Raw genomic sequence first — 23,685 nt, 5'->3', positions numbered from 1 at the left:
TATACAAAGTTGCAAAAATGCATCTTTGGAGTCTTTCAATCGCATTGGGCTAATTTCATTTAATTTCAATTTAACTGAAGACCACGCTTTAAGGAAAGCCAATATTCTCTCTCTCTGCTCATAATGAGCATCAAACTTTTATTTGTACTTTCCATTGAGCAAGTAATTATGAGTCTAATGTACTATCCTTCAACAGCTAATAAAGCTCAGAGGTGAGCATAGAAATACCACTAAGAATGCCACCCTGATGCCCAAAGTTAGCAGGATGTGTGATGACAAAGAAGGCACTTTTACTATTTTGTCAAATTTGTGAACATTAGGCTGCAGCTCTGTTCAGGAAATTATGTACATGTGAAATTGTTCATATTACAAGACAACATGGCATGCCCAAACATGCATGTGCCAGAAGTTGTTCCTTAAACATTACATATAACAATATAGCCGTCTCTTCCAAAATTGAATTAATTCTACATGTAAAATAGAGGATTCCTTAGATATCATTACACGAGTTTGATATGAATTGCAGTTTCAGCAGTCTCTAGCTGAAACATACTGGATTAGTCAACCCAACCACAAAGCTTGCTCCAAAGCTGAAATTCTGCTGAACACCAGAATACCAGTCTCTGTACAAAAAAAATTAGGTGTATGTTTAGTCTGTGAAAGACAACAAAATATTCATTTCAAAAGCTCCTGTTCAGTTGTCTTTTAAGCCATTACTTCCCCAGAAAACTGAACTAATAAGGTTTGGTTTCCTGTCGCTATTGGCTTCTCTCACTGAAGTTTTTTGCAAAGCTGAGACATCCATAATGCCTTTTCATTATATGGATATTCTGTCATTTAACATGAATTGAGATCAAGACACAGATCCTTCCCCAGGGAGGGCTGGAATGTTGCACTCCTCCACTGGTTATTTTCACTAGCCATGTAGGTACCTTTATTTATTTATTTTTTTCAGACTTTTGTCCCCTCTGTCAAATTTGGCTAAAAAATCCATTTGAAATCAGCTGGAAAGAATTAGGGAGACACATGCACACACAAAGTATGATCCCGAAGCCTTACTTTCACAGGGACAGGCTGAAAACTATATTCCCTACAAACAGCCAGGAACTGAAATACACACATGGAAAGGAAAAGGTGTGGAATGTAAAGGTGTCCTTTTCCCTTGGGGTACAACAGCCTATGCTCTATACTAGCACAGAAGGTAAGATTAATGCTAATACTGTAAAACCATACATCTTCTAATGAAAACACAGGACTATCTTAACCAAGGCAGAAGCAGAGGGTACTGAGGTATACTCTGAGTGTGATTTATTTTCCCTTTTAAAAAAAGTCTCTAAAGCAATGAGATGAATATTTTGTTTCTTTACACCAGGGACTTACTACAGCAAGTAATACGAGAAGAAAATTTATTCATCGGGTTTTTACTGTCTATAATTGGCTGCCAACAGGATCAGAGGCACTTTACCACAAAATAATTGATGAAAGGAGCAGAAGAAAGATGCTCAGTTTGGGCCTCTCCTAGCCACCCTACCTTCTCTAACCAATAGAAAGCAGAGCTAGAATTTAACTCAGCATGCTTGTCATTGCTTTCTTGGAAAGCTATTTCACAAAAACAACGATAATTATTAAAACGTACTCTTTTGCATATACAGCATCAAAATGCTGACAAAGTGTCATATTGAATATGAAGTAGAGAGCACCATAGAATAGATCACGTGTATTAAAAACTTCCCTGTGCACTTTCTGAATAAGTGGAAGAGATGAAATTATCCCCTTAGAGTAATTTATTAGTGTCTGAGGTAAACAGTTAGGATATTTCTCATTATTTGAGGTTAAGTGGCTCATGGGCAACTCCTACACAACCAACAAATTGCCTTATGTTTATCAGTAAATTCTTCCCTCTTCTATCCCAGGTCAGTTATGCATAACCTAGAAAGGAAGAACTAGAAGTTGCATAGACTTAATACTGGAAAGCAAAAAGATCGTCTCTCGATCTTAGACAACCAAATGTGAATAAGAAGTATGTGGCTACCCTTGGAATTGTTTCCTTGTGCTCCTCCTACCTTTTGTAAACATCCACATCACCAAGACACAGCTATCTTATGTACTGTCAGCATCACGTACAGCAATCTGTTTTCCACTTGGGGTGAGTTTGACCTTTTAACGTGGTGACATGGTATCATAAGGTTGTTTTATCACCAGTAGTGGGAGAACATACGGGACAGTGATTCAAAAGCCACTTGTTCCCTACTCCTAGTGTACTTGGTGTGATGACTTCCACAGAGAAACTGAATTGCTCCCCTGTATTTTGACCCAAAGCCATCTAAGAGTTGACAGATTTGGCTAGATTTTATATAAATCTCTATACCTGCGAACTTTAAAGAGTGAAAAACAGATGAAGAAAAATTGAGGCAAGCGTAAGGTTCATTCAAATATTTGCAACTTAATCTCTCACATTACAGTTCAGCTATATATCTATACAGTCTGTATCTTGTGACTGACTAGAGATGCCTCTCCTTTTCATAAGGTCCATTCAAAACTTTTCTCGCTTCAATAGTTAGAAAACACCACAAGTAGCAAAACCAAGTTTGTTGTTGAATCAGATTTTTGACTCTCTGCAGATCCAGGATTCACTTAGAGACCTCCAAAATAGCATGAGCTACGTGTATCATACCACATAGTTGTCATGCTTTACTCTTTGTATATATATAAAAAAAAACATTACTGTGTTTTCCAGAAGACAGAATATGCACCACTAGGCTCTGGTCAATTTATTGCCGAGATGAAGCAACAAAGATTTATACAGTATCCGGTTGTTGTTAAACGTTAGTTTGTAGATACGGGCAGACAGAAAGAGAGACAAAAAAGACAAAAAGAAAGACAAAAAAGTATGTACCTGTCGGGTAGTGTTCATTCACTGGCCAGCTGTCAACCTGAAGAGTGGCATTGCCACCGTTCCTGGTAAAGCGCACCACGTGGTATTTGCCATCATTTACAGGTGTGCTTTCCTCTTTAATAGAGATGTCCACTGTACCAATATTGAAGACCACACCGATCTTGCCTTGCTCCTGAAATGAAAGAAAAAAAAAAATTGCAAATTGCTGCATATTAGGAGAATGTTCCCGGCCTATAAATCTCTACTGGGTAATTGTGCCAGTAGATGGCACTACAGAATACACAGAAGCATCATTTTGAGCTTTGTCAGGATACATTTCATTGGCTCTGCTTCAATGCTAACATCGTCTTCTGCACTCTTCTTTACAGCTTTCACCTGAACATAGTGACTCATTTGCTCTCTTAAAACATCGCAGAGGACAGCTGAGAAATCAGGCAATAAAACCAAAGGGATGTGGATATATAGTTACTTGAGCAACAACTCCACTGATTAATTATTCTCCTGTTCAATTGCCATCTGAAATGCAGCCATAGACAGGCTTTAACTCAACTGTTTCACAAACAGATTAACAGAACAGAACAGCCCTCACCCCCCAAAAAATAACCATGGGATCCAGCAGGGTGAACACAGGTACAAGGAGGAAAGAATTAGAAGGTAGCAAAAACATATTAACCAACTTTGACCACCTGAGGGAAGCTAATTACTCCTAAGCCAAATGGAAAACACTCCAGACTTTCAAAGGATGGGAGTGGCTGCAGTCTTTACCTTTTCTATATCACACACTTCAAGCAATGACTTAATAATAAAGCAGTCCCCTGCAGTGTTCTCCCAAAACTTTCCACCAGCCATTGACTGAATGGAAAGAGCAGACAGATGCAATTTTACTGGCCATAACACGTTTTCCTGCAGCTCGCCCCATCTAGTTCCAAGCAATAACCAGATTCAATGACTTGAGGTTGTAAAATGTGGACCCAAAGTATATTCAGGTTAGATACGTAAAAGTATAAATATTGATCTAAAGGATGTCAGAAATCCCCACCAGTGTACGTATGGAAGCAACCAAAACACACCTTCAGGCCTTCAACAAGGAAGAGCATCAGTGTGCTGACCATCCGTACCATAAAATTGGCATTAGCCTTATTAGCTGTTTTAATAGAGAAGTCAAGGAAGAAACAAAACCAGAGAGTGGATAGCTGTCTCATATCTAAGTATAGCCTCTTCAAAACAGACCTGCAGTATAACTCAGACTTCTTTTTTTCTAATGCTATCCCCATATTCTTTGAACTACAATACTGTTACCAGTTCAAAAGGAAAACAGTCCTGTAGCTAAAGAGATCACTACAAAACTAGACTGTGCTTCAATTACTCGGAATTTGCATTGTAATAGTATGCATCCTAATATTACATTCTTTCTCCTTATAATGATAAATTTTAGACTTTACTACGTACATACTGGATAGCAAGAGTCTCATGTTCATTCACACTACTGTGCTTTGGACTGACTTCTCTGCAAGATAACAATAATCTTTTTACCCCTGTAACAGAGGGTAAGTGGACTGATGCTCCCAGCAGATGCATGAACTCAGACATCATTTGAAAATAATCAAACTTTCCTCTCTTATGCTACCCCCAAAATACAGGAGTTTTCACTGAGCAGAGGTTTTTTCCAGGTAAAGCTATTGCTGGCATCGCTTTACCATTTTTTGACTTATGAAGTGATCTTGTATCACTGTGAGTGAATCTCTTGTGTTAATAAAGTGTCTCCACAGTAATTAGCAAAGAACAAGTGATTACTTCTTCCTAGACAGCAGGACTCAAAGAATGTCTACTGACCAGGTCACTTGGTTACTGTCTCCATATGTTTTCACAAACAACCTCCCAGAGAAACTCTCATACTGCTTTTCAGTCACCCTCAGAATGTCAATCACGTTCTCCAAACTAGCACAGTGACCGCTTAGAGAAGAGTCCACCCTGGTGAAGGCTTAGTATAAACATGTAACATGAAAAGCTACGCCATGTCTAGTGGAACAGATAGCCGCCACCACCACCACCACCACCACCGAGGAAGGGATTAAGAGGTATTCAGCAGAGAGAAAGATATGTATTTTCAAGCCCTACAGGCTGAATGAAGCAGAGATAAAAATTTGTAAATGGGGAAGGAGACAGTGAGAAGTTTAACTAATCTCCCCTGAAGAAGGAGAAAACATTTCTGATCTCCCCTTTGACGAAAATGAGATAGTGCCTTTCACCATTCCCTTCCCCAGGCTTGAAGGACAAACTTAATTTAAAGAAGTAGTGATAACCCATGGATAAGAGGATAAACTGCAAAAGAGAAGATTCTACAAGTGGAGGACTGCAAACTGAGCCCCAACTTGGATTACTACATCCTGGTCTGGGCCCCCAGCACAACAAGGACACAGACCTGTTAGAGCAGCTCAAGAAGGGCCATGAGGATGACCAGAGGGCCGGAGAACCTCTCCTATTAAAGAAAGGCTGAGGGAGTTGGAGGGAGTTGGGGTTGTTAAGCCTCGAGAAGAGAAGGCTCCAGGGAGACCTCATGGAGGCCTTCTGGTACCTAGAGGGGCCTTATAAAAAAGACGGAGAGTGATTTCTTACCTAGGCAGATAGTTACAGCACAGGGGAGGACAGTTTTAAACTAAAAGGGGGAAGATCTAGATCAGATGTTAGAAGGAAATTCTTCAGAAGGTGATGAGGCACTGAAACAGGCTGCCCAGAGAAGCTGTGGATACCCCATCCCTGGAGGTGTTCAAGACCAGGTTGGATGGGGCTTTAAGCAACCTGTTCTAGTGGGTGGCATCCCTTCCCATGGCAGGGGAGTTGGAACAAGGTGATCTTTAAGGTCCCTTCCAACCCCATCCATTCTGTGGTTCTATGAAATGACCCCTCAAGCTGCTAGAGAAAGGAGGGAAATGAGCAAACTGGTACCCTCCCTACCCCAAACAGACTGCCACCCACTCTCACAGCCAAGGAAACATACCCCTTCTGAAAGTAGCACACTTGGTTGCAACTGAGAAACGCCAAAAAAAATGTGTAAAACAAATCATGACCCTAATCAAAGGCCTCCTCCAGCTTTATTCAGTCCCTTCTTGGGCAGAGCTCCCCATGACTCTCTAAGTTTTGCAGGAGCAGGACATTAAGCCAGATTTTGATACTCTTACTCGGACTGAGTAGGAGTTTGTCATGAAAATGGTTCCTTTCCAATTACCAGGATAAAACAATGTAACACAATTATCTGAAAGCAGGGCTATTGAAGCCATACTGCACACACAGACTTCAAGATACAGTTTATTCATGGTATTTTATATCTCTAGGGCACCAGACTCTCTCTGGAGAAAGAAAAAAAAAAAAGACAAGAAAAAAAAGCAACAATTACTTTACTCATTCCTGTTAGAAAGAAGTAAAGCAAAGCAGAAAGAAAAACCTACAGCAAAGAACAATGACTACGGACACAGGGCAAATTCAGGATTTATTTTCAAGATCTCTTCATTTCCACAGTTTCCTACACTACAACACCTCATTAAAAGCAGCTTTTATGAAGACTTTTTCCTTCATTCTAAATTTGAAAGACAAACTTTACCATTAAAATTTAACATTTCATGACAGACATGACCTCTTTCATTCAATTTTCAGTACAGATAGTAGCTTTTTTTTTTTTTTCTTACCAGACATGGGTATTAACTAGACCAGCAAGTATATGTCAAAGAAAGATTTACCTTTGAACCACTATGTTTATTTTGTAGTTAGAGGAAAAAAAAAATCCATCCATAAAGGAAGGGAAAAGATGAATACATAGCCGCATGGAGTATGTAAGTCACATGCTCCAGAAGGACTCCAGAGAATTTTAATAGACAGTGTGTGTTTTTTCCTCTCTGCATCAGCATTCACTGGGCTGCCACAAACACCTTCCATGAAAAGGTGATCATGTGTCCCCCAAAATTGCTGTCCTCAAAAGCCACGTTGCCTTCTCCTCACTTAATAGCCTTTTTGGAGATATATTTCTGCCAAGACTTGAGGCAAATAATTATGATTACATAATTGAATGGTTGCAGATAAATTACATGAACAAAAGAAAGCAAAGTACTAAAAAGAATATACAAGGCCTCACCTTGGTGTATCTATTCTACACCACCCTTCCACAAGCTCCTGGCAGCAGTTGGTTGTTATATACACTGCTCCCAAAACATTAAGAACATCATTACATAACACAGGGGCTAATCTACAGCCTGGGATCTGGAATCTCACCCTTAAGTGTTATTTTATTTTCGGCAGTGTTTTCTTTTACCTTTCCATGAAACAGTTTCTTCATCTGTGAAAGAGGGGTGACAGTCACCTATCTTACCCTGCTTTACAAGCCCTGTAACCCAGACACATTTTACTTAAACACTAATGACATTTTGATAATTTAAAGAGTAAATACAAGTTGGAAATATGAACTAGGCAGGAGCTGAAAATGGCCTCTTAAAGCACCAAGGGCAATGTCTGCATCTCACTTCGGTGGACAGAACGCAACCTGACTGGAAGAATCTGGAGGGCACTGAAGGAGCATGATATTATCCTTTTAGTCCAGAGAGTACTATCCAACAGCTTCACAATGCACTAGTTTGAGACAGAGATTGTGAAATTCCAGCCTTTTGGCAACGAAATCCTAACCTTTTGGCTGGTTTGCTGTAGCCTGCTACCTCCCCTCAACCGTCTCATCCCTGAAAACAGCTGCAATCCAAGTGGGGCAAGGTCCTAAGCTTTTTTCAGCTTCTACCTTCAGCTCCTCTGAAACCCATTCCCTTCCTCTGAAGGGACCTCCAAAACATTTGAGGTCTGACATTTTCACAGGCAGTTTTTTTTTCTTTTGTTTTCCCTAACCCAAGGAGGGCTAGAGCCTGTCTGCATGCAAATACTTCATGTGATGTACGTTGTTGTGTAACTGTCAGATCTTCCCCCCACCCCCACCCCCCCAGTGTGCCATTGCATTTTAAAGGCACCTGTATTTCTGTAGCAGATTAGGTGGAAAATCAAGTGGGGGTGGCAGTAATTTTGTCAGATTAGCAGTTGGACTGTGGTTGAAATGGCACATACACTGATAGCCACATATACTGTGTACTCTCGAAAGGGCTTTATCTTTCATTCTTCTTTTTCTTAATCTAAAATTCACATCACCCAGACTGAAAGTATACAGCTGTTCCCTGTGTACAGAAAGGATTTCATTCCAAAAACCAAGAGAGAGAACCCCAGGCAATAGGACAAATCCTACTCTTGGCTGCATCGATATGAATCAATAGCAATTCTGCTGAAGAAACTCAGAATTCTTACTGATGCAAGCAGAAGCAGAGTTTATCCCAGTATCTTTATGTTGTTTTGCTTCTTCTTCTGAAACTAAGTGTAAAAGAAAAAAATTAAAACATATCCTACGATTCTAGCAGGATTTCAAGTAACTGTGTTTTCTCACACTCATTTTACTTTATTATTTTTCACAAGTCACAAGTGTGCAGACTGCTTCCTCCCACCCTGGCAGGTTCCAGCACAACTAGACCTCAGCCCAAACCTGGCAGACAATACTCCTAGTTACTGCTTCCTGAAGACCACTCCTGATTGTGCTGCCCACATTTCGAAGTGACACATGTTCCTTCAGTAATACAACAAGCCTTTTGCCCTGTAGGAAGGTTTTGTAAACTTCCCCCTCCCAAACGCCTCATGCATATATTTTTAACTCTGCTACCTTTAAGTTCAGGAAAATTGTTTTTTTTTTTCTTACAAGCTCAAGCACTGCTCTTCCTGGAATGGCTTCCTTCTGCGTATGGCCCTCAGAATCGTAAAGAGAGCCAAAAGAGACCAAATGTTTATTTCTCCCTCTTTGGAGTTTTTTTTTCCCCCTATTTATTCTTCAAGTCTGTCTTTGCTTGGTTTCCTTTTTTTTATGGGAGGGGTTGTATTTTTTTTTCTTTGCAAAAAAAATGGATTCTGGATGTTAGCCCAGCTGTCAGATCACTCACTTTCTGTGGTTTGGTGGACTTTGCACAATAGTATTAAATGTAGTTAAGTATTCAGTAGAACTGAAGGCATAGATGTATATTCCTCAAAGGATATTCACTAGTTACTACAGTGTCAAAGCACTTGATGTCAAAGTTCTTTACTGACTAGGAAGGGGGTGAAAACCAGCATTGCACTCAGAGTGCCCTTCTGAGCTGCAACTAGAAGGAAACGTGCGGCTGGACAGGCCTTTCTGGGATAAATATTTTCACTGGATTTAAGGAGAGACACTAGAGGCTGTATTCAGTGCAGACTTTTCTTTTTTTCACTCTGGTTATATTTAATACCATTTCTAATACTACTTGGAACTAATTCTTAAATTCATTTAATACATACAAAACTCTACAGTTGGGTAAAGGGAGAGCTTACTGGCTGAAGTCTTCCTTTAACTAAATAAACAGCAATGGCAGGGAAGCCATGCTCAATGAGCAGCACAGCCATCTGGCAAACGTAAGAATCAAAAGTTGCAAATGTTGTTAAAGAAGTGATAGGCTCACTCAACTTGGAAGTTTTTGATCGAGGTTCCAGCACTTTATAGTTATCTTGAAACAAGGAAAAATGTTATTGAGGTGACAAGATGTACACAGGACAGCTAATCTGGGGTGACTTTTGTGTGATATTCTAAGAAGCATTAGGTCATCTTTTGTTTTGTACTGCTTGTTGCTGCTTCTTTAAGATGTCAAACCAGATCCACTAAATCCCAATTACAAATCTATTTATCAGAGAGAACAATATACATACAGGACAAAATAAATAGCAATTATTACTCTTAATGGCCATGGTTTTTAAAAGAAGCAAATCTCACAAATACATAATTTATAAGGCTAAAAAGGACAATTGTTATCATCTAGTCTGCTCTAAAATTTTATGAGACCATATATTTTGCCTGAATTGATTCTTTTTTGAACTACAGAATATATTTTAGAACAACGCTCAATTGTGATTTGAACATTTACAGCTGAGGAAAGAATCATTACAGCTCAGAGTCATTGCATTTGCTTCTTTGATAAGATTGGCCCAGTGTTGAACACGGTCAAAAAGGCAAGTGGTATGTCCAGAATTATAAAGAAAAGGAACAGTAGACTAAAGGAAAATCTCTGTTATAATTAATGGTGTACCTTTGAGTTTAATTTCTGAATACAGTACGCAGATCTGTATAAGCTCAATCAGCAAAGAAAATGAGGAAATATAAAAGGTTCAAAAACACCAAACTTGAAACTGTATATATAAAAACATAAAAACCAGATGTTTTCTTTTTAATAACTCAAAGAACTACAAATACGCAATAAAATCATTTGGTAATAAAATTTAAGCAAAGGAAGTACATTTTGAGACAGTACATAACTGAACTGGGCAACTCACTCTCACGGGGTATGTTGCATGCCTAAGATACATTCAAAAATAGACAAATTCATGGCAGGAAAGTCAATCAAGAGCTATTGAACACAACAGTGGGAATATAATCTTCTGCTCAGCAGGTCCTTAAAAGCAGATCATTACCGTTTGTTTTAACTTTTATCTCTTGTATTAAAAAAAATAATAATAAATAAAATTAAAATCTAATGTCATACTTCCAGAAATTAATTGTAGGACTGTGATCAAGTCAAAATTTTTTTTTAAGGTTATTGCCATTTCTTATTCATTTTGTAAAGTGGTGAAATGCTGACACTGGCAAAGTTTAATGGGTATCTTTTTTATTGAAGGTTTTGAAAGTGTGGTTTAGATAAGGATCTGCCAGAGTCATGCTGGTGTATATAGTCCTGCCTTAGAGCAAGAAAAGCGCTAGAACAGATGACTTGAGATTCCAGGTTCATCTTTCTGTGACTGTAAACACTCCCCACAGCTTTCCAAGGCATAATAGAAACCTGCTCAGTCCTCTGACTTTCTCATCGGAAAGCATGTTTTCCAGTCCTTACTTTAATCTTCCCATGACCCCTGAAACTCCTTCAGTTTAGTAATACTTTTCTTCAAATGTAGCCAACACAAATTTTCAACTTCAGTTCACAGAAATCACACAACCAGCTTGGTTTACACGTTCAAAGGCCATATTGTATCTTTTGGCTGCAATCTTAGACTGTGGGCTCACCGGTTGAGCCTTATTCATCATGAACCCACAGCCTTGTACAGGAGTGCTCTCTGGGAGCGTCCCTTGTACTCAGAGATGGCCTCTAGCTGAAGTAAAATGCAACCACACTCCTCAGTAAGACCTCATCAAGATATTTGGAAAGCAACTTTATATTTTTGATTGCGTATTTGGGGCACAGACTATTAGATAATACTTTTGAATGGCCCATCCTACAAGAAATAATAGCACTTAAATAAAGCAATACTGAACCATGCTTTTTCTATTTTTTTCTTGAAAATTTTTTTGACTAAACTCCCCGGCAACACCATGGGAATACTGAGTTACCAGTTGTCTGTGACAGTTCAGCTCTTTTAACAAATCATTCTTCCCAATTTACTATATGTCCTCTCCCTTCATCATTCCATCCTTCACTGTTTGCCTTTTTTCTAATAAAAGTTTGTTTTTAAAAAAATCCTGAAGAACAAACAAAAAAAAAAAAAACAAAACTGCCCTTCACAAAGTGCAGCCAAAGAACAGTATATATGTGATATAGAAGCTGCATTCCCTTTCCTGTCCCACCAACCCAGATATCTTGCAATTGATAAAAGCTTTATGCATCATTGCAGGTTTTTAGGTAACATTAATACACAATATCAACAGAATTAAACTTAGAAATTATTTTGGCACCAGAAGTTTCCTTATTTCTTGAAAGGTGATACTATTAATGCAGCTTGAGACCTTTTGAAATTTTAACTCACTCATAGATGTAATCTCGTCTGGTTTGAGCACATTGCTGAAAGGCAGAAAAGATCTCTTTTCTGCTTTTACTGCTGCTCAGTTATACCTTAAACAAGCCACTCCATTTTGTCTTTTTAGACTATGAAGTCTCTGACTTACCATGCAGTGCATTTGTGTGGTACCTACCACAGTGGAGCCCTAGTACCCTGGGGGGCCTCAGGATGCTGTTGTTGTACAAATAATTAACACCGAGCAGAGCATCCTGATCTACAGTATCACAACATCATTACCATGACCAGGCATGTACTAAGCTTGCCCTAGACCCATTTCCTCAAAATCAGGGGAACAATGTGGCGTATCCGGTTGCTCTCACTTAAACCTGACACCCGCTGAGCAAAGCCGAGCAATCAGAAATGTTCTGGAGTCTTAAGAGGGAGGCTTGCTTCTGTGCTATTCAGCACCTAGGATTACATGCCCAATTAAATCATTTCTTCCTCTGACCTAACAAAGCAACGGTACACTGCCAGTCGATTACGAAGCAGTGAAATGTAATAAGAAATACACTCAGGTGTGTTTAGGCCACACAATTTGTGGAAAACAATTGTTGCTACACAGCTAGCAAAGCTCCAGCCATAAGACCGCTAATCCTTCTCATGTAGGGACATCATAATGCAAGTAAGGAAACAGAAATTAACAACACACTGAAAACGGGGCATTACTTAGGCAAACAGGATGCAAAAAGAATTATGAAAGCGATACCTGTCCATCAGTTCACTGGCAAATACATTATTCAGATGGCTAATTTGTTCCCTCAGTTTACAATATGCGTCAGGTAAACCTGTCTTACATGATGGTATGAGCCTCAACTATAATTAGGACTAAACAGTCAGCCTTTTCAAAATATTAATAACATATCCTGGACATTTTTGAGAAATGATACTTTTTAGATATAATGCTGGACTAGGAAAAATACAGGAACCATTCTGAATGTTGATGTCAACTTCTATTTCTCTAAAGGACTGACACAATGCACACTGTGTATTGCATTTTAAACTTAGAGCATCCCTAAAGTGTATCCTTCTCCTGTATTACAGAAGTCAGCTGATTAAAAGCAGCCCCTTCCACTTCTGTTCGTAAGTGCTGTCACATAACTCACTCAGACAAAAATGTGACTAACTGCTAAAAATGCCACATCCGCTCAGTAAGGAAAAGGGTGCAATAACAAGTCAGATTTTAGAAGGGCACAAGAACAAGCAACCTGCTTTCCAGAAGAAAGCATCTTCATCCATCTCAAAATGTCTCCACTGGAGTTTTAATCCACTGGGTAACGTTACCAAAGATTTATGCTGACAGAAACTCAAGTGTCAGTTACACAAAATACAGTACCAGAGATCTGATACAGGCAGCACGAAATAAACAGCGTACCTTAACTAGTAGGCTTCCTTATCAAGAGAGCTGGTATAATTGCATGATGTCTGTGGGCTGAAGGCGCAGCATGCATCATACACACTGTAACAGCAATCAGAGCTGTCTGTCTCAACCCATAACCCATAGAAAAGTGAGCACTTGTCAGGAAAATGGCATTAAAAAAGGACACCGCTGCCTGACAGGAAAGGTGATCACAAATATCAGCTTGCCACCATCCAATTAACCCAGGCATAGCAGATACAGAAGTACAAGGGCTGAAGCTGCATTGGACCGAAGTAATCAATCTAAACTTTGTTTTGCCTAGAGTGTGTTCGTAAAACCTATTCTACCCTTAGTCGTGTGCAGTATTGTAGGGCTTCAGAGAGTTCAAAAAAATACATGTTCAAAATTATTTTATTACTAAGCACTATGTATCACTATATTTTCCTTTTTCAGTATATTTATAGAATTCTAATAGAATTTAATGCAGAGTCTATGTTGCATGTTTCTTTTGAGATGAACATAACAGATTTCACAAACTATATATAAAATCAACAGTGTATTGTAAACACAGCAGTAAGTCATCTTTACTAGACAAACGAGGCGTATGAGCTAAAGTTCAATAGGCATATCCAATCAGACAAGATGAGGAAAATATGAGTATATGCAAACACAAACAGTGACTGGATTCTTTAACAGATTATTTCTAGCTTTTCAAACCTTACTTTTTTTTAAGCTGCTTTTTTTTTTTTCTCTCTCTAAAGGAAGCTTAATATGGCTTTTGAGATGTGGCTGCATTCCAGCAGAAGGCTTTTCCAGTCCTCCATTGGTTTCCTAAAACTTTGAATGGGAGTAAGAAATGCAGATAAAAATATGCGTGAACATGAACACTCTGAATATCACAGCATGGGAAACCTATACTCATATTTCTAATGAAAATTGCCCAAACTAATTTACTTATCTGCAGATTTTAATAACTTTCTATGACACAGCACTACTTAGTAAGGAACAGTGGAATATTAGACAGTGATGCTAAAAGATAAACACACTGCGTTTGAACACACAGCTCAAAGGAGACCACCAGCACCATTTCCATTTTGTGCGTTAGAAAGCAGAGACAAACGGAAATGCCAGAATTTCACAGGAAACAGAAGTGACAGGAACAGAAAAAATAGAGTTTTTTCGAGAAAAAATAATTTGAGTTATTACAAAATTACCACTGAGTATTTCAAATATTCACGTTTTATGTATGCGTAGGACCTCCTACTTAAATAAATTCACATAAAACCCTCCCATTTTCCCTGGCAACCTGTTTATCTAACTCAAAGTGTGTTTCTTCAAGATTCTAGACACAGAGATCCTCCAATAGTGAATTTTGATTATTTCTAGGCCCTTCAACCTGAGTGCCTCTACTCCTGGAAGGGCATTTGCCTCTTCCAAGGCCAAGGGAATTTTTGTGTTAATCTTCACCACAAGTCAACAGTTGCTTCTGAACCTAGCAGGAAACATTACATTACATTCAGGTTGAATTTTTCTATAGAGAAAAGACAGCAATTTTACTGAATCAAAAACTAGATGCACCTCTGGGAAAAAAGTTATGACTTGCCTATTTTGCGTTGTGGAATTCACTTACTATAAAGCTGCTTGGCAAGGATCTATCAGACAGACAGCCTTGCCAAGTTTGCAATATGTTGGTTAAATCGGAACTCCTGATGTCAAATTCAAACTTGATTATTGGAAAGGGATGTTGTACAGAAAGCTGAAGTATTTCCAGGACTCATTTTTGACATATTAGGTGTGGAAAAAGTAAAGAGAAGATTAATGTCAACTTCTGTGCCTCTCTCTGATATTTTCTCCTCTCTACCATCTAGGAAAATAAATTATCATGAGACGTGATAGTACAACCAATAAATGAAATGAAACCGCTTTTGTAGGACTATGCTGAGCGCGTAACCCTATTGCAACTACAGCTGACCTTGATTCACTTCTTGATTCAGATTCCAACTCTGTATGGCTGATCACTTGTTCACATTAGCTTTTGTGGGAAGAAGCTGTTTCTTTAGGCCTGCAGGAAGAGATAAAGGACCACCTCTACAGATAACCCTTTATTCATAAATTTTTGTAGGTACCATTAGGAACACTAGGGTAATGAAGTGTCAAGGGCATGGGAGGCAAGATCATTACAGATAGATGTAAGTCATGGTTCGGGAAGCCTACTTCTTTGAATCGAGCTATTTCCCTGTACCTCATGGTGCAACAATAAAACAGCTCACATCTGAAATAAAAATAGAGAAGGAATCAGAGAGATTCCTATGGCAGCAACGCTGGGCAAATGTCGGGAGAATGTGAGGTAACTGAATAGCTTACCTAGACAAGACACAAAGATCATAAAATGACTTTGTAGTGTGCTGTATAGGAACAGACCACAGATGTCTATTCCTTGATTAGGTCAGAGTTTTTATGAGCCAACGGAAACAGCCAATGGCATTGGCTACAGAACTGCTGCGATCTAGACTGTATTTACAACCTGGAAGTAGAAAATTTCTTGTCTGTGTCCAGCACCTCGTGATTTCGCCACTCAGTAAATATTACCCAAGTAGAAGAACAGAGTTCCTCCCCTCATTAGATATTTTGTCAGCATGCTGTTGAAATTAATAGGTCAAACTCTGACATTTGCATTGAGGAGAAAGCCCTACAGAGGACCCAGATTTGGAGAAGAAAAAAAAAAGATTTGACTTGATACTGTATGTTCAGCACAAAATATCATAGCCTTTAGAAATCAAATTTTCAAGAGTTGCCACTTAGCTTAGGGAAATAAAACATGTGCCTTATTTCATCTTTTTTTCCAATATGACTGTTGCCCCACCCAGCCTTCCTCCTTCCTACACAAAAAAACTCACCTGATGAGCTGATTGGGAGAGTCAAATAAGTCCTAACAGGTTGATTGTGTGAAATAAAAAGTGAAGGAGAGATAAGGGTGATAGATGTCTCTGGCCAGCTATTACAGCTGTTGTCTGTGGGGGTGCTTCATGCAGATGGAGGGCTGTATTGGCAGCCTATGGCATGGGATTTTGGGCTTGGAAGGTAGATAGAGCAGATTATTGATGAAAGGCAGTAAACCCAAAGCTGCCTTGGGGATAACAAACAAGTCTGACAGATTGAACTGTTGACCACCTTATTAGTTCCTTCACCTCTACACCTTACCAAGACCTCTAGGATCCCATCACCATTCCTACTGCTTGCCCTTCCTCTCTGCCTGTAAAGAGGGAGCCAGGAAGCCTCAGCTGGAAAGGGGCTAAAGCCAATAACTATTCCATTTGATACATCCAGGCAGTGGTCTGAGAGGCTGGCTATCTGGATGGAAGTCTCATAAAATGCTATAAATACTGCTTGCTCCTTGAAAGCCCAGGTAACCGAGTGCTTTAGACAATGGTCATTCGGACACTTTGGCTGGTGTGATACATAGAAGCATAAGGTGATGGAGACCAGCAGCTGTCCTTCGAGTAAGATTCCTGTTACAGCTACGGTGATAAGGTACACAGGAACATGGCATCCCAGGCCTTGGAGAATCACAGGATACCCTCTATGTCACAGAGTCATCCTGCCACTGAAGCCAAGAACTTAATCTCTTGCACTAACTGTGACCTAGGTTCCTGGGGAGTTATAGTTTATTCCTATTTCTTCTGAAAAAATACCTGAATGTTTTTTAACACTAATTCTGTACACCATTTCTTCTCACACAGTCATACCAGTTTGGATTGTTTCTCCTCCTAGTAGATTCCCTGTTTCTTTCCTTTTGGCATCTTTAATCCTCTTCATGTAAAACCACTTAAACTATACTGTAAAACAGGAAGGGGCTTCTCTGAAGACTGGAAAAAATTCTCAGAATGTTGACCAGACTCCTTGTGATATATTTTTTTTTAACGTTTAAATCAAAAGAGGGGAGGCTAGTTTTAATTGACCCTCCAAATATTGAATAGATCATTAAAAATGACCTGCTTTCTCAACATTATTGATGGGTCTACCTATGTCCATACACAATAGTGTAAATGAGTCAGTAGCCAGATCCTTTCAATGTCTCTGCTATACCCACGCTATGGATAGACTATGGCCTTCAAGAACTTTTTAAAGGACAACTACCAGCCAGCTCAATAGAAACTTTAACATTGCCAATTCAAACATAAATGCATCAGAAATATCAGACGTTTAACTCTTAGAGCACTGGCTTTCATAGACAAAGAAATGTCTGTGACATCTGAATACAATAAACATCAGCATCCAAAAGATTATTCTGCAAATCAGTGTGCAATGCTGGTAACATATCCTTGTCAGGCTGCAACATAACCAAAGCTGTACCAAAAAAAAAACCCAAAGCAGACAGAATGTGTACAGATATGGGAGCACATTAGAAAAAGAAAATAAGGAATGCTGGCATGGATTCTGTGTTTGTAGCTATCTCATGTTCTAGTTTTCCTCATGGTACAGCAACAAAGAGAGCAGAAACAGAAAATACAACAAAATAGGCTGTGTCTACTTCTTAAAATATTCCTGTTCATCTCTGTGGAATCTCACTGCTCCTCTCAATAAACATCATTATCATCAAATTGCTTTCTACTTCACTAGAATGCTAAATCCTTGAAGACTCTCCTTCTGAAAATTGATAGTTTTTTTTCTAGGAGTTAGTAATATGAAGAAGTTCATGTTGATCCACCAAACATCAGTCATGCTCTGGTACCAGACAAGAACGTATTACATGACATAAGTGAAAGAAGCTCTAGGCAATACGAATAACATCAGCCCGCATGCAGGGATAACCTATATTATAGCTTTGGGGCTGGATAAAACAAGCAGATTGTGGCTCTGTATCATGATATTGTAATGTTCTTTTCTCACACTGCAACACAAGTTAACCCAATTACAGTCTCCTAAATAGATGGATACAAATGACAGCCTGAATACACAGCAAATTCCTAAGGCAGGGCTCTGAAAGTTTCAGAATGGTTTGCACAGCTTCACACCTTCAGGTCTCACACACTAACAGAGAAATGTCCCAGCGCATGAAAGGAAACCATCAATGAATGGCCAGAATACTTCAGGAAGCACAACAGATGGCTCAGTGTTTCGGTTTTGTAAGAAAAATATCAAGGATTTCAAAGAAAACACATTTTCTGTAGAAAAATGAAGGAGGCATAAAAAAGAAGCGATTTTATTTATATACCTAAATTTTGAATTTCTAGCCATATTACTCTTGCTTCCACTTGTCTTTACCTTCATCCTCCTCTTCTCTTTGAAGAAAAAAAAGGAAGCAGAAAAAATGACAAAATGAAATGAAGAAATACTCAAAATTTATAAGACTAAAATTAAGATGTTCATTTTATCTGAAGACACAATTTTCTCACAGAAACAAAAATCAATTTCAATGGAGAATATTCCAACTCTAAAAATATGTCCAATCACAAATTTTTATTTATATATCCTTTTCTTTCACAGTGAAGGACATGGGTTTCTCAACTGGAATTACATGCAGAGAGCACAGCCACCTTGAGCTGGTAACTAGTGGCTTCTACTATTATCTTAAAAAAGACATGTCATAATCACCTATCTTAGTATAATGTATTTACTCAGAGCTCACATGGCTATTGCTAGAGAGGTTGGCTTTCCTTAATCTCCCTGCCAAACTTTAGGCAGTGTTATCTCAAGAGACCTCTAAGAAGAATTATCAGGCATTTCGTATCTATCAGAAGAGATAACATTGCTGGCCTTCTAATACGGACTCTTCTTGACATTGAAGCATGTGCTACGTGGTGGCAAGGGAAAGTTTGTGGCGTATGTTTTATTCTGGAGTTTGTTCAAAACCAGTGGAAGTGCAAATAACACGTGCCTGGAAGAAAGCCTGGCTGCACTGCAAACGTGATATTAATTCTTCATAGGTTTAGTTAGGTTAGCAGGTTTATAGAGATGCTTTCTGCCAGAATCCAACATTTTCATCTGCCATTAATATTTAAAAAATAGGTTTTTTTCAAGTGAAGTTATTTGGATCTTACAGTGCCATTTTGGAGCATTTAAAAATATAGTTACTAATTCGCTTTTACCATGATATCTTCTTCTTTCACATGACCTCATCTTTATTTATTTTACTTTGTTTTCACTATTGCATGTTAAACACTAAAAGATGCCACCCTAATGAAATGGGTTCCGTATCACAGACAGTAGTTAACAGCTCTGCAGCCTTCAAGGTGGTATTGGATGCACATACTTTCCCAGCCTTGAGGGATGCATTCCTTCCTTTCTTTGTGAAACTGGGTAGGTGGTTTCAAGAAGAAAAGGAAACATGAAAGCCTTGCCCTCTTTTCTAGCAAACGCTTCACAAACAGAGTGATTTGAAATGGGAAGGAAGCTTGAAAGAGGCTTTATTGTTTTTCTGAGAGAGGTTAATGGCAATAGCTGCGTTTAAGAAAGGAAAAAAAAACCTGATGAGAGAATCAAAAAGCCAGCAGCTGTGTCTTGATCTGGATCAAAGCGATAGAGAGGGAGCTGTGCCAAGAATCTCCTGTAAGATGCCAAGTGTCTCCACATTTTCCTGCATAATTTTACACACATGCAAGATATGATACCCAATTAGGTATGTGGGTTTTTTTGTTTGCTTTGTTTAAAACACATCTGACTGTATGCAACAAACAGCCACTGAAACTCCAAACATGCCACCCTCACTAGCCAATGAACCTTCTAGGAGGACTTATGAAAAAGGAGGGGGATTCAAGCCCCATAAACCATTCTCTTTTCAGCCATTCAGGAAAGTCACAGTGCATACTGAAGACAGTTTTGCAGTTCTCCAATCATTATCAACTGGGCCGAGACTCTTAACTCATTTACTGGAGACTACCAAACAGCTACAGAAGAACTGCGATCTTCTTTTCTTACTTGTATGGACTGAATTCATGTGGTAACTAGAAAGGAAAGGCATTGCTTAATACTGGCACCATCCCCTTGACTTCAGTGACATTTATCTGGAAACCCACTTGACTTGCCAACTGTTGCTTTAAATTGATCCTTGGACTCTTAACCCTGTTAACACCTGAGAATTGGGTACACTGCACTATTTTCCAAGGTTTACCTGTGGTTTATTTGAAAAAGACACCTTTCTATCACTGTATTGACACACAAATGGAACCTGCACTTAACCCTGCCACATTTGCTAACTGAACACAAATCAAATTTCCACTCTTCATTGTCAAAGAGATGAACTGTTCTCTGTCCAACCCAAACAGCTCTGGTACATCCAGATTAGTCATTTTCCAGAACAGATATAAGCTGCAATATCAGGTCTTGACCACTAACACATCAGAACATCTCCTTGCCTTGACTACGGACGGGTTTGTGTGTAATTTTCTTGCTGTGACAATCAATTTTGGGAAAAAACATTCTGCTATTCCATTTGTATGCGCTACTTTCTCTTTCAGGGCTTTACACAAGAGTAAGTTATAGCACAGTATAGGGCTTTTTGTCTTGTACATGAGGATTGGAAAAATGATCTGAATTTCTCCTTCCTGAAGAGCCTCTCATAAGGCTATGAAAAGGAAAAATGAGGGAAATAAAGGAGGAAGCAGATCCACAAAAGCATCAACACCACGTACCAAAATACTACTGCTAGCACAGATCAGCGCCTCCGCCGGGTGTCTGAGATGTTTCAAAAAGGGAACAGACGCAATGACTCGTGTTATGAAAGGTACAGAGCTGAGTTTCCTGGACTGTTAAATCAGCAACTTTCACAAGTGCCGAATTAAATATGTTTTAAGTGGTATTTCAAAGTTACAGTTGGTTACATTTGGGCCTGCTGACCTTAAGAATGTCATGTTAAATATTTTCTTTTTAATTAAGGTAATGGCTAAGCTCTGAGGATGAGTATTGTTTTTCGCTTCATTAATTTTACTGTTAAATTGCAAAAAAGATATTGAAACAGATTAGCAAAGCAACAAGACAGAGGGGACATTTCAGGTGGTCTGAACTGTCACCACAGTACTTGTAGGTCCAGACTTTTAATGATAACCAAGCTCTGGACATAGGAACCCTGACCTCCAAATTGTTCAGCACCCATGGTTCCAAATTGACCTAACAGCTCACCCGGTCTGACGGTCATGCCAGCCTGATTCCTTGGTCTCCACACAATAGAGGACCTACCTTTTAATAAATGTAGGCAACCCTTTTTGTAGAGGCAGCCAGCAGTTGGGCAAACTCCCTTTCTGGTGGCTGTTACAGTGTTAACAGTAGATATTCTTCCAACATGGTAAGGGAAAAGGTACATATGCTAACAATAACTTATGCAACACAGACAGTGACCAAAACCACCTAAGTTTAACCAAATTATCATGACATTATGCAACATTGCTATCACGTAACATAATTCTACATTTTCAAGGAAATCACTTCAACTTTATGAAAAGGAGTAGAACTATACAGAGCCTTTCAAAAGTCTCAAAAAACCTCAAAATACTTCAACTTGGGCAAGTTTTAAATGGGAAAGAAAATGAAAATACGCAGGAAAATGTACAAAGTCAGGCACTGATGTGCAATGTGCAAGTCAGGCACTGCTTCACCCTTCCTGATTAATGGACAGATAACAAAACTAAGATACTTTTTTTTTCTTAATGAAATTCCTGGTCATAATCTAGGCATGTACTTGCTACAAAATGTTGAGACCATTGCATTAGGGATTAACATTCATACAAATAATAGAAGTATCTAAGGATGCAATTTTCTTTTTGAGAAAACAAGAATGCATACTCTCCTGCTCCAGTGTTTGATGAACTGATTGTGCTTAGAAAAAAGCTCTTGCAAAAGTCCAAATCTAGGGATGCTTCCTCTTCTTGTGCTGACTTTCCTTGGTAAAAATTATTGTCCAAGAAATTCTCTTCTGGAATGGGCTGATCATTTTTCTATTTTCAAAATCAGCATTATAGATATAAGAGCCATTTATACATGCTTTCACCACAGATCTGGGCATTGCTTTCACAAGCAGTAAAGATTCAGCCTGAGTTTTCAAAATTACTTCCATACATCCCAACCAAAATGCACTGAAGTTTCTTTGCCCTTCATAATTATTAGAGAAAAGTGTTAATTTACAGTAAGACAAGTAAACAGTTTCCCTCATGCTCTCATCATCACTCTTGCTCACAGGATTTATTACAGCTTAAGGGAACATTCTCCTTGGACCCACTCCTGAAAATACATGTAGCACATCACTGCCTTCTACTCACTAAGTAAAGGGGGACAACTGGAGGAGCATTTACTCTGGTGACTGCTAGTCAGCTGTTTTTTTTTGTGAGGGTAAATATGATTTCATAAATGACTTGCAGAGCTGCAGGCCAGAAGATCTCAATCCTACTCCTTATTCTAGAAGGGGCTTGCTGTGTTGGTTGCAGGAAGCATAATAGCGTTTTTGGCCCAATTACCTTCTCTTTGAAATGAGAACAACAATATTTTTATTAAATGGTTGTAGACTGCTCAGAGATCCCAGAATGGGAAAAGTCTAGACAACTGCTAACTTTGGCCAAGAAATTCTGAACTCTTACTGAAATGTTTGCAAATGTGCTCGCAGGCCGAACAGCTCCTGATCACAGGATAGCTTGTTTCCCTGCTCAGTCCACCCATTCTGTCTGCAGCTGTTCTCAGGGGACACATATAATCATCACATTTGTCGCGATGGCAATGGTGATAATGATACCGTGTGCACTAATGAGAGGCAAGTACACATTTCACTTTCTGTAAGGCTTGGTGCTTGAGCAATACTGTCTGCCAGCTGTCTCTGTCCATAGCACAACCTGTAATTTTGTTAACAAAATGAGCCATTTCAGAGATCAATCATTATCCTGGCTGTCTTTATCCGTTTATTGTTGCAGCCTGCGATAAACATAGGAGATCTCACAAACAAGGTCTTTTCAGTTGGAGAGGATGGAAAAATAAACATTAAAAATATCTGATCTGCCCATTCAGAGCTATTTGTCAGCACTGGAGGTTCTGCTGCTTCTCACCTCTGAAGTTAAGCAAAAGCATCTTTGCATACATTTTTATTCTCATTTTTTGCATTTTTAAGTCCACCTCTTCGCTACCAGCGTTTAAAGGATTTAGCATGGTACGTGTGGTCTGACTAGAAATTCTCACATAAAACTGTCTCTGCTTTACAGCAGAAAGTTTCGAGTTTTCAGATCCAGGTGGATGCTATGGTTCAGTTAGTTTCCCAGCCAGATGAACTTTTAGGGATCAAACAGCTTCAGTGGCCACAAAGAAACAAAGTTTGACACTACTGATGTTTCACCTCCCATTTACGTGAAAGTTAAGGAAAGAAGTCACAACATTTGATTGATTTACCTTTTCTCTCTACTGATGGACTATGTATATCAGAAATACGTGCTCACAGTTCAATAGTGCAGACTGCCATTCCGAGCACAAATCATTCCACATCATGGTCTAAATCTTCAAGCTCCCACTCAATTTCCCCTCAGTTTTTAGTTAACATTTGGTATTGCATCCTCCTTTA

General features: G+C 39.0%; 1 protein-coding gene across 4 annotated transcripts in view; it reads right to left on the bottom strand.

Moving 5' to 3' along the window:
* NRXN3 (neurexin 3) overlaps window positions 1-23,685 on the bottom strand; it is a 981,410-nt gene that overhangs the window by 132,017 nt on the left and 825,708 nt on the right. For 3 of the 4 annotated variants that reach the window (XM_035539906.2, XM_035539917.2, XM_035539916.2), the window contains one exon: window positions 2,897-3,068. In XM_035539906.2, coding sequence (XP_035395799.1) covers window positions 2,897-3,068 — 172 coding nt within the window. Of the gene's footprint in view, window positions 1-2,896; window positions 3,069-23,685 lie in introns of those variants that run through there. The other variant, XM_035539918.2, reaches the window with a different exon arrangement.

The sequence above is a fragment of the Cygnus atratus genome, chromosome 5 (genome assembly GCF_013377495.2).
Source record: "Cygnus atratus isolate AKBS03 ecotype Queensland, Australia chromosome 5, CAtr_DNAZoo_HiC_assembly, whole genome shotgun sequence".
NCBI lineage: Eukaryota > Metazoa > Chordata > Aves > Anseriformes > Anatidae > Cygnus > Cygnus atratus.
The sequence above is the reverse complement of the archived record's forward strand: the minus strand, read 5'-3'. Positions and strand labels throughout refer to the sequence as shown.